The sequence below is a fragment of the Oryzias latipes genome, chromosome 14, assembly GCF_053564925.1.
Source record: "Oryzias latipes strain Hd-rR chromosome 14, Olatipes_Hd-rR_3.1".
NCBI classification, from domain to species: Eukaryota; Metazoa; Chordata; class Actinopteri; order Beloniformes; family Adrianichthyidae; genus Oryzias; species Oryzias latipes.
This window is the reverse complement of record NC_136250.1, coordinates 18,435,418-18,452,117: the sequence shown is the minus strand read 5'-3', so window position 1 is coordinate 18,452,117 and position 16,700 is coordinate 18,435,418. Positions and strand designations below refer to the sequence as shown.

Below are 16,700 nucleotides of genomic sequence, written 5' to 3'. Positions count from 1 at the left end.
AACCCTACCAAGAGTTCTGTTCATTAGAGACAAGAGGCATTCATGCAATCAGTGAGGAAGCTGAAGCGTAGCATCATTTGACCCTCCACCAGTACAATGACACAGAGGTATCCAAAAACCCAAGAAGCGCTTGGTTCTAGGAAAGGTGTCAAAGGTGCTAGAGTGTCTGCCACAGCCACCTGACTAGAACCTAATGAAACTCTTTGAAGGATTTAAAGATGGTGGATGCACCGCTTCTGTGAAGCTGTGCAGCAAAGCGTTTCAAAATGGGACAAGGGTGATCTGCTGAAAATGCATCTCAAACAGGGCCAAGAAATGGCGACCGCAGTTATCAAAAGTGATATTTAGAATTACATTTTTATAAAGCCGCATTTAATGTATATTTAACTCACTATTTTTTATTTTTTATTAACTTAGAGGTTTAAAATATCAAAGCAAAATTACAATGAAGGCTTTCGTATTTTGATTAAAAATGATAAGAGTCCTTATGTTGTTATGAATCCAAAAGTGGTGACCAAACATTAACTGTATCACAGAACTGGACTGAGCGAGTGTGATGTCACTCATGGAAAATGGTTTCTGGCTCCAAAAAATTATGTTATTCCAGTCACCATTTTTTCATGATATGGACGTCGCCATGTTAAAGCCAGTAAACGGTCATTAGTCCAAGTCAGATTGAGTCCACGTTTCTATGGTAACCAACCACTCAAAGTGGGCCTGGGAGAATCTGTCATTCAAATGTTTCCAACAATGGACCTGGGGCCTGATAGGTCATCTGATAGATCAGTTTACAACTTGAATAACTTGCATTACAGAAAATATCATTAAAAAATGTTGTATGTGCATGACCGTATTAAAAACGGGTAGCAGAGCAAGAATAATGAATGATTAATTAATAAAGATCAATAGAAGTCTATGGGATTTTGGTTTCTTGGAGCCAGCAGGTACGTCATGTTTGGAATGCCAGGAGCGAGAGGTCACTCAGTCCAGTTTATGCCAACCACCAAGATTAAAGAAAAACTCCTTATTTGAGTCGTAAAAGTCCTGGAGCAACAAACTAGAATGAAAGATAATTACTAGAACGGCATTTCTGATAACAAAACTTCAGCCACTTCAGGCAAATTTTAAATTCTGTGTGGATAAATAAGCAGCTGGCTCCAGTTCACCGCCGTGAAAGTGCTTGTAAAAGCATGGCAGATGCAAACCATAAAAGTGCAGGGCACATGAGTTACATTATCGCCGTCTAGAGCGAAGATCTTCCTCACGCGCTTGTAGTCTTCCTCAGAGGGAGTCAGTTCTGGAGCCTATAATTTGACAGCAGGGGCAACAAAATCAAATACAGCCAGAAATTAACATCTGCGAGCCAAAAGTGGCTGAGTAAGCACAAAAAGGACATTTGTTTTCTTTTTCTTTTTTTTTTTAAGAGAATCTGCTTTGTGCTTCTGGACACGGAGAAGCACACATTAATGTGTACCTTTGCAGGAGGAGGACCAGTGTCCTGTTCATTCTGGGGAGCCAGTGCACCAGAGGACGGTTTAGAGGTCTCCTTTACCTTCCATACCATATGCCAGTAAGATGAAAAGAAACATGCGCACATAGAGATGGAGATAAGGGTGAAGATGGGAAATAGACGGGAAATTTTTAGATGTGGGTTTGTAGCACACACAAAAAAAAACATGGTGCCATGCGACAAACTTGAGGTGTCTTTTCAGGAGACAAATATAAGAAACACAACCCTCTGTCAGAAAAAGTGACCATGAAGAGTCACAGCTCAGCCCTCAGAGACACTATGAAGTTTCAGATCTACCACACTGAAAGTGCTGAGCACATTCTTATATCCACTGATGAAGTCTGATTGTGAGCTCACACATACACTTGTCTCCTTACTCAATGTGGTTTCATTAAATTGTCCTTTTTTTTCAACTGGTATGTTTGAAGCACTTTTTTTTTTTTTTATCTTGAAAGTCAATTAAATTTCAAGGTGTTTTCAAAGAGAATCCATACCGAATGAGTATTAGGTCGTTGACGTCTGTCTTATCATGGGAAGGCATGCTCTACAGTAGAAAGGCAAACATGCACTCTTTCTGCTCAGTACCTCAGGTTTCTTCACAAATAGTGGATGGGGCTTCGGGATGAATCCTGCAGGAGGAGCCAGCGGATCCGCTTTTGGAACTGGGATGAATCCTGGACGTCTTGTCAAAATATTCTGCTTCAGGGCCACCGGACTTGTTTTTTTTGCAGGAATGAAACCAGGTGGAGGAGTCAACGGATTCTGCTTGGGTGTGGGAATAAAACCAGCAGGTGGGGCCAACGGATCAGATTTGGGTGGAGGAATAAAACCAGCGGGCGGGGCCAATGGATCAGGTTTGGGTGGAGGAATAAACCCTGCTGGAGGGGTAAGGAGGTTAGACTTCAGGGGTGTAGGATTTGGAGCGGCAGCAGTCGCTGTGGGTTTGGCATCCTCTGGTTTGTCAGGAGCGGGTTTTTCCTCCTGTTCCTCCACCTTTCCCGAGTCTCCCTCCTGCTTCACCTCCTCTTTCGTATCCTCTTTACGGTCTTGAGTGCGAATACGAGGGCGGTGTTCCTTGGTTCTGCTTCGGCCCATTAAACTGGTCAGGCCCATGGATAAATCATCCTTCTCCTCCACAGCAGCTCTAGGTTTTGTGTCGGCGGCAGCCATGGAAACGGTGGACTGGTTCTGCTCTTCCGTCCCAGCAGGAACCACCCGCCTAACAACTCTTCTCACAACCCTAACCACCTTTTTACTGCCACTGCTCTCTTGCTCCCCTGGGGTGTCCGGACCTCCGACGGCAGCATGACTGTTCAACGCTTCAGCTGATGTTGCTGCCAATTGTGGACTTTTTGCTGCTTCTATTCCAGGTTTACTGGCTGCTTGAGGCTGAACACTATCAGACTGGATCTAAGTAGAGCAAAGTGGTGTAGATTATTCCCACCGCTGTTAAATCACACTTTCAAAGTGGATAAGCAATTAGTCATAGTCTTGACACCCAATGACAACATTCTATATTTGTCACTAAAACTCTACTTGCACATATAGCTAAGGTATGTTATTTAGTCACAGAAGTGTTACTACAGTCCAAAGAGCCAGAAATGCAAAACATAGCACTGAAGGACAGAAAAGTCAGCAAGGTAATGTGAGTATTCCATTAGTTAGACCTTTCTGACCTGCATTTTATCTTTTAAAGTAATTAGAAAACACTCCAAGACACATTTATGTCTAAATTTCACACAAATATATGGTACAAGTGCCCCTATGTTAACCGTAAAATCAGAAGTGATTATTAAACACATGTAAGAAGTGAATCCATGACAAACATCCGCCTTTAATTGTTTTGGTTTACCGTCTTCAGCATTAAAAAAAACAGCCTTTAAAGACCCTTTTCGATAAAACATTGTGTTTTTGTAGGATTTTTTTCTGATGGAGGACCTATATAAAGAAAAATTAGGGTTAAAACTGCATTTCTGATCATTTCTCTAGTCAAATCGTTATGAATCAGGAGCAGACAAAAACGCTGTTAGAAAAAAACGTATTTGAAGCATAGAAAATACGCTGGGTGGGTCCTGCCCCACTCCACCGTGACGCATCCACTGGTGGATGGACCAGTCGATGTACGCCTTTGTTTTCTTAATCTGAGCTGGTCTCTGGACTGTTTGCCTGGACCGCTCCAATACCGCTCCTCATTATTTTTGTTGCACCAGTAAACCGGTAACGTTGAGTTGAGGTTGTGATGGGGTGTAAGCTAGCAGGAGAGAGTGTGAACAAATGGATGATGGGGAGTTGGGTGCCGACTTACGTCCGTACCAATGGTCCCGCCCACAACTCAGAGGCAAATGTCAAATTAACTACTGCCGCTCTGCAGAAACTCTTAGAAAACAACACAAGTTTTTGGATTTTGATAGATCAAAAGAAGATCGGAGAGGGACTTTAAGGACTACCGTGGCTCGTGAGGCACAGCAAACATCAAATGGTGGTTTGCACAAGCACACACAGTTTAATTCCAGCCAACAACTCTCTGAACACATGCAGCTGAAAAGGAAACTTACATCTGGCTTGCTGTCAACTTTGACCTACAGTAGAGGAAGCAACACAAATACAATCAAACCCCACATCCAGCCCAGGGCTGCTCTCCACTTACAGAAACAGTGTTTACCAATTCAGCAAATAAGTAAAAAGGCAGAAGTGAGACTTCCCTTTTGCTCCCAGAAAGAAAAGCGCGATTTGTATGCCATGGTGGCCGGCCAGAAGTCATGGATTTAAGCCGGACGATGTGGAGAAGAAAATGAATGGAATGATGAGACAAGAGGAGCTAGTTGAAGTGATGAAGGACGGGGGAATTTAAGGGGGAGCACTGGAACACTGGGAAATTGTTTTCATCACACAACTGCTCATAGGGCAGCGGAACCATGCAGCACTGAGGATAGAACACATGGAGAACACAAATGATGACATGAAAGCGTTCTTTTTTTCACAACATAGTAGTGAACACAAAGCTCTAGAAAATCTGTCATGCAGGTTTTTCTCTAGGTTACTAAACAGTGAATAAACACTTTCTTCCACACATGACTAGAAATAAACAGTTTTTGTTGAGCGTTTTGTAAAAACCACTGATTGAATAATGAAAATTAAAGAAATGGGTGCCAGTTTGCACAACTCTACATTTAATTCTCACACCGACGGGCAAAGTTCTGTTAAAAAGTTTTCAACGACTCAATGTGAAATTTGCAGTGGACAGAGAAAGAATAAATAAGAGCAACTATTTCACCATCTCTGGCCCTGCTTTCATCAGCATTCACTCCTATAAATAGTTGAAGCAGCAAAGGAGGCCATTCTGAGGCGCTATCAGAGCCCTAATGGAAGTGCTGGGCAGAGCATGGACACCCCGAGCAGATCACACCACTCGCCACACACAGAGCCCACCACAGGCTCGAGCCCATTACCTGCTCTCTGGGCCTGGTTAACCTTCCAATCTTCGCTCAGCCAATGCAGCAGTCGCCGTCTGACCTGTGAAAAGGGTAAGACCTGAGTCTGCCAGGACCAAATACCCCCCTAGCAGCGAGAGGGAGGGCGACCTCGAGGGGTGGGGTCACTCGGCCCAGTAAGCCTGGGTCTGAGAGGAGCAGGAGGAGGAGGGGAGGGGTAACATGAGAGGATCTGGGTGGGAGGATGGAAGGACAGCTGCTGAAACACAGAAGGGCTAATAATAGAGTTTGCACATCATTTGCCAATGCGGTGCTCCCGTCACAATGTACTTTTGGGACAAGTTCATCAAATATTCATTGTTTGCTGCTGAACAACCCTTTCTCTGTCCACAGATGTCAACTTTATTTGTCAATTTTTTACAAAACCCTAAACTTACAAATGACACAAAACTGTAAGAGTTCATCTCTAAAATGAGATAATTAAAGCAAATATGTAAAGAAAAAAATCATTTAGATCTAGTTTAGATCTATTCAAACTTATTTAAATATTTCTTATTCAGAATTTAAAGTTCAACTCCACTAGAGGGCGCTAAAGGTAAAAAAAAACTGGGATTTCTGCTTCACCTTTGGCAACTATTGACCTACATTGAACATCCTGTTTTGTCTAATGCCAAACTTAAGCCAGAATGCCTCAATAATAATACTGTTGAAAATAAAAATTTAAAAAAAAATGGAGAGAAAAAAATGTAAACCTTTTTTTATTTCAAATGTAAACTTAGTGTACGTCCATTTTATAGCAGTGTCTCTTTAAATTCCACTTTCAAAATAAGAAGTTGCCCTGAAGCTGGATTGCTGTTAAACCAGTTGCTTAAACTTACATAAATGTTTGCTCATTTAAGGAAGTTAGGAGAAGCAGATGCAATAACTGGCTCAACAGGGCATGTATGAGTATTAAAAAATACAACTTTTAACTCCCAAGCAAGAGCCGACAGACATTTCTTTGAACAGTTTTTACCACAAAAAATGAGGAAATGAATGAAAGTATCCATGAGAAATTTGTTGTACAGTACAGTTATCTAATCTAAGATCAACTGATGTCACTAAGCAAAACAAGACATTTCCTGTGAAATTCCCCAAAGAGAAATAAAACATTTAGCCACACAGGAAAACTTGAAACTCACACGTTAACACTAGTTTTCAGTTAAAAACACTGTTGTTCTTCCCATTTAGCACAGAGAACCTATAAAAAGGAACCACTGCAGTTTTTTTTTTTGTTTTTTTTGCTAGACGTTTATCAATTTATGGTTAGGGCAGAATAAAGATTAACAACTCTGTGCACCACTTTAAAAAAGGGGAAAAAAATTTTGTTTGACCCATTAAATCATCCCACAGTAAAAAATATCATTTCTCATCTTAGAAACTAAAAAGTGAGAAGATACACTAGCTCTTACAATAAAAACGTTTTTCATTGTAACCTAATGAATGCAGGGTAATCTTTGGGGAACAAAGTTCAAAAGCAAACATCAGGACTTCCACGAACAGCTGTGTGATGTCACAGCGCAAACATCACACAGCATGGTTGTTATCTGCATCTTCATAGGTATGGACAACAAAGTGACTTAGGCTTTTCACCGCTTAAAAATGCATCGATTGTCACGGTTTGTCTCCAAACAGACAGACATAACCCAGTTGGGAGATTCCACGTTTCACAATAGCAAACAGGATATTGCTGTTTGTTCTTTAAAAAAGAAGGAAGCTGATACACTCAGAGAAAGCTCCTGCCAGTCTCTAAAAAGTCGGAAATGTAAATGAAATCTATGATGCAATTGATCAGATGTTGAGGAAATTACAGATCCAAATCCCTCCCAAAATTATACCTAGTCCTGTCTTACTTAAAATTATCTTTAAGGTAATTAATACATTTTCTTCCACTTTCCTTTTGCCCACATGTTTTAAGCAGTGATAAACACATTACACAAGTGCAGAAAGTGATTCAAAGTGCAGACTCTGGTCAAATGTTTAAAACTTCAAGTTGAAGTTAAATTACTAAGTTAAAGTAAAGTAAAATGCTTGTTTTTATATAACTTGAGTATTTAAAGTCCTTTTGGAAAATGTATGTCTTTCAAAGTGCACAAATGTGGCAAATGAAACAGGATTATTGGCTGCTAATATATTCAATAGGATACTTCCATCTTAAAAAGTACAGAAACTATCAAAAAAAGAAAATGTCATCTATTTAAGAATCTTTTTTTCTTCTGTTCTTCTGGTATAAATAGTTTCATAAGGATTGCCACACATTTATTTCATAACGTAGATCTTAATCTTTAGAGGAAAATCGCTCTGAAGATTTTACATTTTCAGACACAGAGACGTAAATTTAAAAGTAAATTTTTAGAAATCCACACTTTGCCTTTCAATGATTTATGAACTTTAAAACTTTAGAATCTCAACATTGACTTTTTATTAAAATATGTTTAAAAACATTTTTTGGTTAAAAAGACAACTTAGAGATGGAAGGGAAATGATTCAAAGGGAATTAATAAAAAGAAAAAAGAAAAATTGAACCATTTTTGTTGTATTTAGCGGTTTACCGTTTGTGCTTCTATTCAATAGCTATAACATTTTTTAAATTATTATTTTTATTCTTTAGTTTTTCATCAGTTTTATAAAACTTGGCTGCCCTAGACAATATAAACATGCCATACAAATATCCAATAATTAATTGACTGTATGGTTGGCAAACACAGATGATGACATGGCCAGACCGGTGAATAACTATACATTTGTGGAAAGAGCTAACACCCTGAAAATAAAACCAAACTTCTTCAAAATACACAAGGCTTTATTAAAAAAGAAAAGAAAATCAGTTTAAAAAATATGGTTCAGAAATGTATACTGACTTCAGGGTATTGGTCTCTTCATTGATGTACAAAATTATGGTAAAATACCCCTAAATGTCCTAATCGCCAGTTATGCACAGCTATAAAACAGATATGGGATTTTAATCTAGGCAAGAGATTCCAGAAAAAGCTAAAAAAAAAAATTTGCAATGATTGATTGTTTTCATCCTAACTAGAGACCCTGAGGCTGTACTCTATCTAGTGGCAAAGATGAGCTGCATAGAACTAATTAGTTTAACAGCCACCACCAAGAGTAAAACATCGGTTCGTCTGTACATCATTAAGATCACTAACAGTATAAATACCTTACACAGCTAAATCTAGGGGAGTGGAAGAGGGAGGTGGATGAACTACCGAGGGAGGGCAACGTCCTGTACAGTATGTTCCAATAAGAAACAGTATTAAAACATTCTACCAATGACTGAACTGACTGAATGGAAACACAGAAGCATGGTTATGGCTCAAAGGAACAAGATTAAAAGAAGCTGGGATTTACCACAACAGGCAGGGTCCTGATTGCAGACTATTCAATACCCCTGAGACAATTCACCACATGCAAGCTGTCCCAAGATGAGAGGTCTGTAATGTCCATCATTGGCATACTTCAACTGTTGGAGAAATAACGTTAAAAAAAGAATTCAGGAAATCACATTGTGTGATTCTTTTTAATAAATTCATTTTTATAATTGAGTAAAAAAATGAGTATTTAGTCAATACTAAAAGTTTACCTCAATACTTTCTAATTTAGCCCTGGTTAAAAATGACAAAGAGTTCAAAAGTTTCCTGTAGATTTTCATCAAGTTTGAACAAACTGCAGCAGTTATTTTTGGTCCATTCTTTCATGCAGATTTTCTCAAAACCGATGATGTTTTGGGGTTGTTGCTAAGCAACATGGACTTTCAACTCCCTCCACAGATTCTCTACTGGATTAAGGTCTAAAGACTGGCTAGATCACTCCTTTAGTGCTTGGCTGATGTATTTGGGATCATTGTCATGTTGGAAGATCCAGCCACATTTTATCCTCAACGCTCTCACTGTTAGAAGGGAGTTTTCAACCAGAATCTCACCATTAAGGACCCCATTCATCCATTCCTTCATACAGATCAGTCGTCCTTGCTCCTTTAAAAAAAAAGCAGCCCGCAAAGATGGTGTTGCTACCCCAATGCTTAACAGTGGGTATGGTGTTCTTGGGATGCAGTTCAGCCTTGTCAAACACGGCAACTGGCGTTTATACCAAAGAGTTCAATTTTCGTCTCATCTGACCACATGACTTTCTCCCAATCATCCAAATGGTCTCTGGCAAACTTTACACAGACCCGAACATGTGGTCCAGCCTTGTGGTCTGTGATCCATGTGGTCATGAGAGGTTGAAGCCTGACTGTTTAAGGGTGTGGATAGCTGTCTTTTATACAGATAACCATTTCAAAAAGGTAACACTGAAGTAACAAGTGGAGGATAGAAGAAGTCTGTGAGAGATGGAATTCTTGCTTGTTTATAGGTAATAAATTCTCATTTTCTGCATCATTATACAAATTAACTCCTTAAAAACCATGCAGTGTGTTTTCCTGGATTTTTTTATTTACATTTTGTCTCTCACAGTTGAAGTGTTGTGATGATGAATGTTACCGATTAAACTCTGCTTTTTATGTCAGACAACCTTTAATGCAGACTCAGTGACTGACAAAAATCGTTTTTGCCCTTCTGCATCAGCAGGATGTACGCTGCAAGTAGCCACAGCGTCCATGGCGCATCATAACTAAGTGGCTAGAATAGGTAATAGAAATATATTTGACAGGTACTCCTACGGTCAAAACAAAATGTAAGGTACCCCGAAAAGTGTTGAAGAATTAGCATACAAAAATCCTGTCGGGCTTTCAGACCAGCTTACTAATTGACAAGTTGGTAAAAGCTAACCATAAGTGCTTTGTGTTGACGAACAGAAAGCAGATTCAAAAAGATTATGCTGCATCTATAAACATCAAGAAGAAGGAATGTAAGATGGTCAAGAAATATCACGAGCCGACAAAGGAACTACAATAGATGTGGAGGGTGAGGACAAAAGTTAAATCAGAGGCACATTTCAGATGTAACCCCCAAACTAGAAAACTGTCTCCAACCATTTCCAGGGCGAACATTTGTGTCCAAAATAGAGTAGTAATTACACATATTAGATATCTGGACCCTCAAGCTTTCAACAAACAAGTGATAAATAGTTGACTCAAGTGCAAAACTTTAGAATATTTTACAGAAATGCCATTAACTTCAAAATAATGTTTTCCTTTTTTTATTTTTTAAATTTATTAAAAGTTCTATCTAAATCAAAATAAAAATCCTCCAGATTGATGTTTAAGTACCATACCTAAATAATTTTACTTCATTACAGATTGTAAATACACATGAGAACTAGTTTTTATTTAATTTTCCTAGTTAAATAAAAGCATATAATAAGCAATAACATCATCCATCTATATTTGAACAAAACAAACGTATCATTTATTTTTGGTACTCCTAAAACGACATTCTCCGTAAAAACAGCTGGTTTCTGATCTAATCAGGGCGTGGAGCCAACTGTGCTTTAACCGATGTAAGTGACAGCAGTGACACACCCAGGAATGCTAGCTATCTTAACTGTTTTTAAACTAAATCAGGATAATCAACAACACAAAAGACAAAAACATTTTCAGAAAAGTGTAAAATACTTCCATAGGTTTATCATCTCCATCCCTTTGTTTTATATATAAATGTATTCCCTGCATCTTAATTAGAAGAAGAAAGCTTAAAGCATCAACAACATTTGTTAATTCGTGATTTTATGGCAAAATATAGACATAAAGTGTTTGGTGAGCTATTGTTGATGCAGGAGCAGATATTTAACATCAAAATGAAAATTATACAATCAAAAGGTTTAACATGTAATCCTAAGATAATGCCAAAACAGTAGAAAACTAAGTTTGAAAATATGTTTAAAAAAATGGGACTAAAAGAACTTTTTTGACCCGTTTCCTTTTGCACCAAAGTGCTAAAGTAGATGAGAAACATCTTTAACAAGTTGATGCCCCACACACCCTGCCAAAGGAAATAGATATGTCAATAGTGTTTTCTTCTTATCAAACATTAATTGCTGGGTTAGGAGCCAGCTCCCTTCTAACCGCCATCTTTTCAGTTTCTCATGGTTATTCATTCTAGGAAGTGCACGGCAATTCAATTTCACTCTCAGTTCCATTCTAACAAATCCTTCTGAAACCTTTACAGACAACGTTTTTTTTATCTACTGTCCTATGATGTTGTATACATTAACATGTGGACCTTATCCAGTATTCTAAACAACTGTACTTGAGTGTTGGAGCGAGCTGGGTGGAGATAATGATCAGTAAGTCAGAAGGTTTGTTGGGAAACTCAAGTGCAGACGGTTTTTAAAATGACTGGTTGTTGGTGCAGCTTTGCGTCACTCTGGTTAGACTCTGGCTTTACAAATACGTAAAGGTCAACAATTATCATATTTCACAAAATAGAACAAATCTTCAAAGCTGAGTTCTACTTTTTGTATTAATCAGTGCATGCTTTTATTTTTAAAGTCCTGGTTTTGAAGAAAGAAAAAAACAAAAAGGATTTGGCCAGTGCTTGGAGAGTAACGCATATTAGCCTCATGCTGAAAATAGCAGGGGGAAACTCATGATCATTACAGACAATGAAATGCTTGTTTTAAAGTCACAGTTGGAGTAACTGCTCCAGTATGACTTTAATGTAAATATTAAAATTCACACACAAAAACTGAAAGCCTAAACAGAAAAATCACTCAGTAGCCTTTTGTGGGTTTTGTTTAAGAGTGTCTGCTGTCATCCCGTGGACAAAAGGTCCACATGCTCAGTGGTGCATGCATGAAATTAGCTAATTTTGAGACTTACGCCCTCCCCTTTTGAGACTGGATCAGCCGCTGACCCTGTCTAAATAACAAATATGCAAATCATTTCAATGCCCAAGGATTTATAGTGCTAGTGAGCTTTCTATTGCAGGAGATGTTTTCTAATGACAACCAGACAAATTTGTGTGAAAAGGTATCCAGCAAAAAGCAAACCAGATATGTAATGAGAAGCAATGAAGCTAGGGGGGGGTAAAAACAGACAGCAGACAGCATACAGCCAAAGAGCAGGTGTTTAGCTGATGCAGTCCTGAGCCTTTTGTTCAATGACAGGCCTGTTATTATTGTATTCTCACTGCAGTCGCACAAACTGCTTGGTAACATCCCATGTAGTTGGTGCATACGTGCAACCATCCACTTATTGTTCAGCACATATGAACATACCAAAACGTAGATGAAGCACATTCTTGCTTCACAAAAGTTGCCCCAACTGGGCTGCGTAGACCTGAGTGTGGACTCCAGATCTTATTATATCAACCTATAAATGAGGCTGTTGGTTCTAGGTCAGCTCCACAAGCACATTTTCAGCTTTATCGGAGACAGCTTACATGTAATGGGGGAGGACATATATTGAGAAAAGTAAGCTTAAATTTGCAATTTTGAGTATTTCTTTATTGAAATTGTTATGAATCAGGAGAAGACGACACGTGCTGATTGAAAAAGAGCTTTTATGTGATGTAGAAAATATGTTGGGCAGGCCACAAGCTACCTGCTCCACTCCATTCTGATGCATCCACTTGTACGACTAGATCCATGTACTTAGTTTTCTTTGTTCGAGCACAACTCCAACAACTGTTGCCCGCTAGTTTTTGCTTTACCACTATTGTTAAGTTGGGGGTGTGAGGGGCTGTAAGCTAGAAGGAGAGCACATAAACAGAGAGCTTCCAGTACAGCTACATTCAGGGTGCCCTCTGCAGTGCATGTGTAAGCAACCCCCTTTAACGAAAAGTCTATATAAATGCACGTAAATGTACATTTCAGGCTTCTGCATTGAAAACTCTCCATTCATGTGTAGTTACACATTTCCACAACCATTTTTGGGCTCTATGGCCAAAGAACACGACTGGAAAGTTAAACCAGGTCGAACTTTGACCAATCGGGTACTCGATATTTTGTAAAAACGTTTGGATGGCGTCCCTTTTAATTCACCAAAGGGCCAACAGTTTGAAAATTGATCATGAAGGCGAAATTAAAAAATGAGGTTTGTTTCCGGCTGGAAATACATAATTACAAGACTTTCATTCAGCGGAATGGAGCCGTGAAACAAGAAAATCAGGAGAAAGGTTCATGAGATTTGCACCGCGTTGACATTTTGCACCAAGCTCCTTCCAACTGCATGTGATTGAGATGCGCTAGTAAATGGTAGCAAAACAAAAAGAGGAAGAAGCCTCGCCCTGTGTAAACACCATAACGCGTGTCACATCCCCGGTGTAAATGTAGCATAACAGGGAGGGGAAGGATGTTAATAAACCTGCCTACAACTCAGAGGCAAATTTCTTATGAACTCCCGCTGCTCTGCAGAAACTATGTCCTACAAAAATTGATTTTAAAAAAATGGCATAATCATAATTAAAAGACCACTGGGAATGCACTTACAGGATATTAAAAGATGATCGGAGTGGAATTTTAAAAAGAAACTAAACAGTACACGTGTTCTTTTTGATTAAGTATCAGCAAAAATGTAAAGGAACATAGAACACACACGAGTTAATCAAATGAAGAATTCAACCAGAACTTTGTGGAACAAACCATTGTGCTCCCTTGAGAACAAATACATTTTATCAGTATAGTAAAGAGAACTTTATTTTGGTGAAGTAGCATGACTAGTTGAACTATGATGTAATATGTACAGTACACCATAATAACTGCTTCATAAAAGGAAGTTAAAAAGTGACAATGGTCTAAGCTGACGATGTACCTGAATTTCCAGTGCGTGGCTCAATCAACATCCTCGCAGGCCTTCCGCAAACCAACAACTAAAGGCCTAAATTTAGGTGTTTACTCTGTCGGCTAATAAAGAGTTTAACTTGGTGGCCCTTTGCCTGCTGCCCATAATTATGCAAGAGAAAAGGCCCAAACGGGCGGCCAGCCAAGTTTGACAGGACCATATGGCCATGAGCCGTGGTGGCGTTTGGGCCGTTGTTTCTTTCAACGCCCCATTGTTTGGTGTGAAAGGGCCAAGCGAGGGTGGGAGGGGGATTATATGTATACCAGAACATATTCTCTGCCCAAATAAAACCCCACAAACACACACACACACACACAGGCACAAATCACATTACCAGTGTCATTACACTTCCAACCACAATGGAGGTCTTTAATCCAGAAGACATGGATACAATATCAGAGAAGAATGGCAGATGATGGAGGAGGGGTTTGATATTTTAAAATGCTGACTCTAAACTGATCTGAACGGGAGCTCAGTGCAAAGTTTGAATGTCCACATTGGGATCTAGTTTTCAGACAGAGTTTAGTATTATTGATACTCACATCAAAGGCCTCTCTTTGCAGACTTTGAATGCTCCTTAGCCAGCTGCGGTTCAGCTCGCTCAGCTCCAGAATGGGCTGCACCTTCAGTCGGACCAGCTCTCCCGACTGACGGATCATCTCCACGATTTCATCCCGGCTTTTGCTCTCCACGTTAATCCCGTTGATTTCCACCAGCCTGTCCCCCGGCATCAGCCCCAAGGCTCGGTCCTTGCTGCCCGCTCCGGGCTCTGCAAAGTGCACCACGCGTCGGGACGCTCCTCCGTCGGGCTGCCTGTCCAGCATGGTGGTCCTCCTCAAAGAGAAGCCGAAATCTCCGGTGTCTCGCCGCTGGATCTCGAGTTCTCGAGGGTTTGGTTCAGGAGGAGCCATAAGCATGGGCAACTGCAAGTCGGCCCCCGGAAAGGTTTTCTCCACAATTTCAGGAATGTTGACCACAATAGCGTCTTTTACATTAGAGTACGACTTTGAGACAAATGAAGTTTTGTTCTGAGCAGGCTCGCCTCCCTCTTTGCTAAGTTGAGGTACGTTTACCTGCTTCTGGCTCGCATTGATCTTTGCCAGTTCCCCAAACTTTGCTGCCCTCTCCTTAACAGAGCTACGTTGAGGTTCCAGTTTCCCGTCCTCCTCATTTTGACCAAAGCTGCTCCCAAATGTCTCCCCCAAATCCTGCAGCTGGGTGCCGTGGAGGCGCTCTGCCTCTGGGCTGGTCAGGGAGAGCTCTGAGCCGCTGGCCACCTTAATCGGGATGGGGTTGGAGATCTCCAACTTGTTTTTCGTGTCCCTCTTGGAGCCCCCTCGACTGAGGTGGAATAAGCCTCGACGTATGCTCATTTCCTCCAGGCTCTTCAACTCAGCCTGGGACATCCGTTCCTTCTTCTCTTTTTTGTCTTTCTTTTCCTTCTTGCTAAACTCCTTCTCCTTGTCCTTGTCTTTCTTAATTAAGTGGAACATGTTTGTTTTTTTTCTGAATTTATTTAGCAGTTGAAATTCTTTTTTTCAATGAAAGGAAGTCTGTTTTAGAGTCTCAAGAAAGCACCTTAGGGGATCTTCAGCGGGTGTGACATCCCCTATAGGAAATGGGAGGAAAGAATGCAATCAGATGTTTTTAAAAAAAAAACAACAACACCTATTTGAATACATTTAGGATCAGCACTCAAAAGTCAGTAAGGTTAAAGATAGCAATGAATTGAGCTTTAAATTCCTGTGAAAAAATAACTCATTACCTCATCCAAATGTGTAAAAAATGTCCAACATTTCCACTTTTTGGCCCTTTAACACCGTTTACATGGAGCTGGCCTACATACACAGGAAGCGCATTGATCGTCTCTGCAGCCATACTGCCCGGAACATCACAAAGGGATGAAGAACATCCACAAAAACATGCTTGAGGTGTGGAAGTGCAGCTACGTGTGGAGCCACCAAACCTAATTTGTTTAGTATGAACCTCCAAACAAGCGAATTCGCACTTAATCCACTCCTAATCGCGTCTCCTGAGGTCAGAACGTCCAAAAAGGAAATTCCCGAAAGCCGCTTCCGTTCATTCGAAGCGGTTTACGCTAACGCCGACTGTCTAGTGGCTAATTTTTGCCACGGAAAAACGAGAATTCCACGGCCACTTGATTAAATATTTAAAGCTAGGTAGTGGCTTTGACAAGCCTGCAGCTTGGCCGTAATGCTCTCCCTATAAGCTGCTTTGCCCTCATTCTCAAACATTTGCACAGGAACTACTTTCAGCGGAGGGTCAAATGACAGTTGTGACAAATATCAAAAAGCAAAGGCGGTGATACGGTTCTTACAACAGCTTACCTGTGCCCAAACTGACAGCGTTGTCTATCTACAACTTTTCGGCATTTTCCTCCATGTAATTGTCACAGGGTGCGACAATGCACTCGTGATGCCTTCACGTTCTTCCCATAAGCTCCGACTTTCAAAGACTTTGGTTGGATGTAAACAACTAAAATAACTTAATCTGAATGCAATAATATTTGAAGTGATAAACAAAAAATGTTCGGTGATGGGGGAAAAACAACGTATATTTAAAACATATAAAATGCATGGCAAACAGTTTCACTGTGTCATTGCAAAACAAATGACCTCAAAATGTAAACAGATCAGTTGTTTATAGATCAAAAACTCAACAAAATTTAAAAATCATTTTTCGTATATCCCCTACACTGCATTTTATAAACTCTTAATAAATGTGTATTTAGGCGAACAAGTCTTAAATGAGAGCAGTTTCGTGAAGTCCAGGAGCCTTTGAACGCAGCACTAAGGGATATTGGACTGTGGTGACCCCTACTGGTATTTTCTTTCCTTTTTCAGGGCTCATAATAATAATAATAATAATTATTATTATTATTATTATTATTATTATTTAAACTTCGGAGATCATTATATCCATTTTGCTTCCACGATGGTTTGTTGGCTAGGATTTATTCATCTAAATGAGA

At 39.9% G+C, this 16,700-nt stretch overlaps 1 protein-coding gene across 15 annotated transcripts in view; it reads right to left on the bottom strand.

Annotated features, from left to right (window-relative positions):
* LOC101155134 (unconventional myosin-XVIIIa) overlaps positions 1–16,179 on the bottom strand; it is an 80,044-nt gene extending 63,865 nt beyond the window's left edge. For 6 of the 15 annotated variants that reach the window (XM_078931298.1, XM_078931309.1, XM_078931301.1 and 3 more), the window contains exons 1-6: positions 4,960–5,117; positions 4,173–4,433; positions 4,066–4,089; positions 2,096–2,920; positions 1,475–1,552; positions 1,233–1,304 (exon numbers count right to left, since the gene is read on the bottom strand). In XM_078931298.1, coding sequence (XP_078787424.1) covers positions 1,233–1,304; positions 1,475–1,552; positions 2,096–2,920; positions 4,066–4,089; positions 4,173–4,271 — 1,098 coding nt within the window. In that variant the 5' untranslated portion in view covers positions 4,272–4,433; positions 4,960–5,117. Of the gene's footprint in view, positions 1–1,232; positions 1,305–1,474; positions 1,553–2,095; positions 2,921–4,065; positions 4,092–4,172; positions 4,434–4,959; positions 5,118–14,250; positions 15,318–15,473; positions 15,936–16,056 lie in introns of those variants that run through there. The other 9 variants (XM_078931305.1, XM_004076559.5, XM_078931311.1 and 6 more) reach the window with 5 other exon arrangements.
* Between the last annotated feature and the right edge of the window lie 521 nt (positions 16,180–16,700).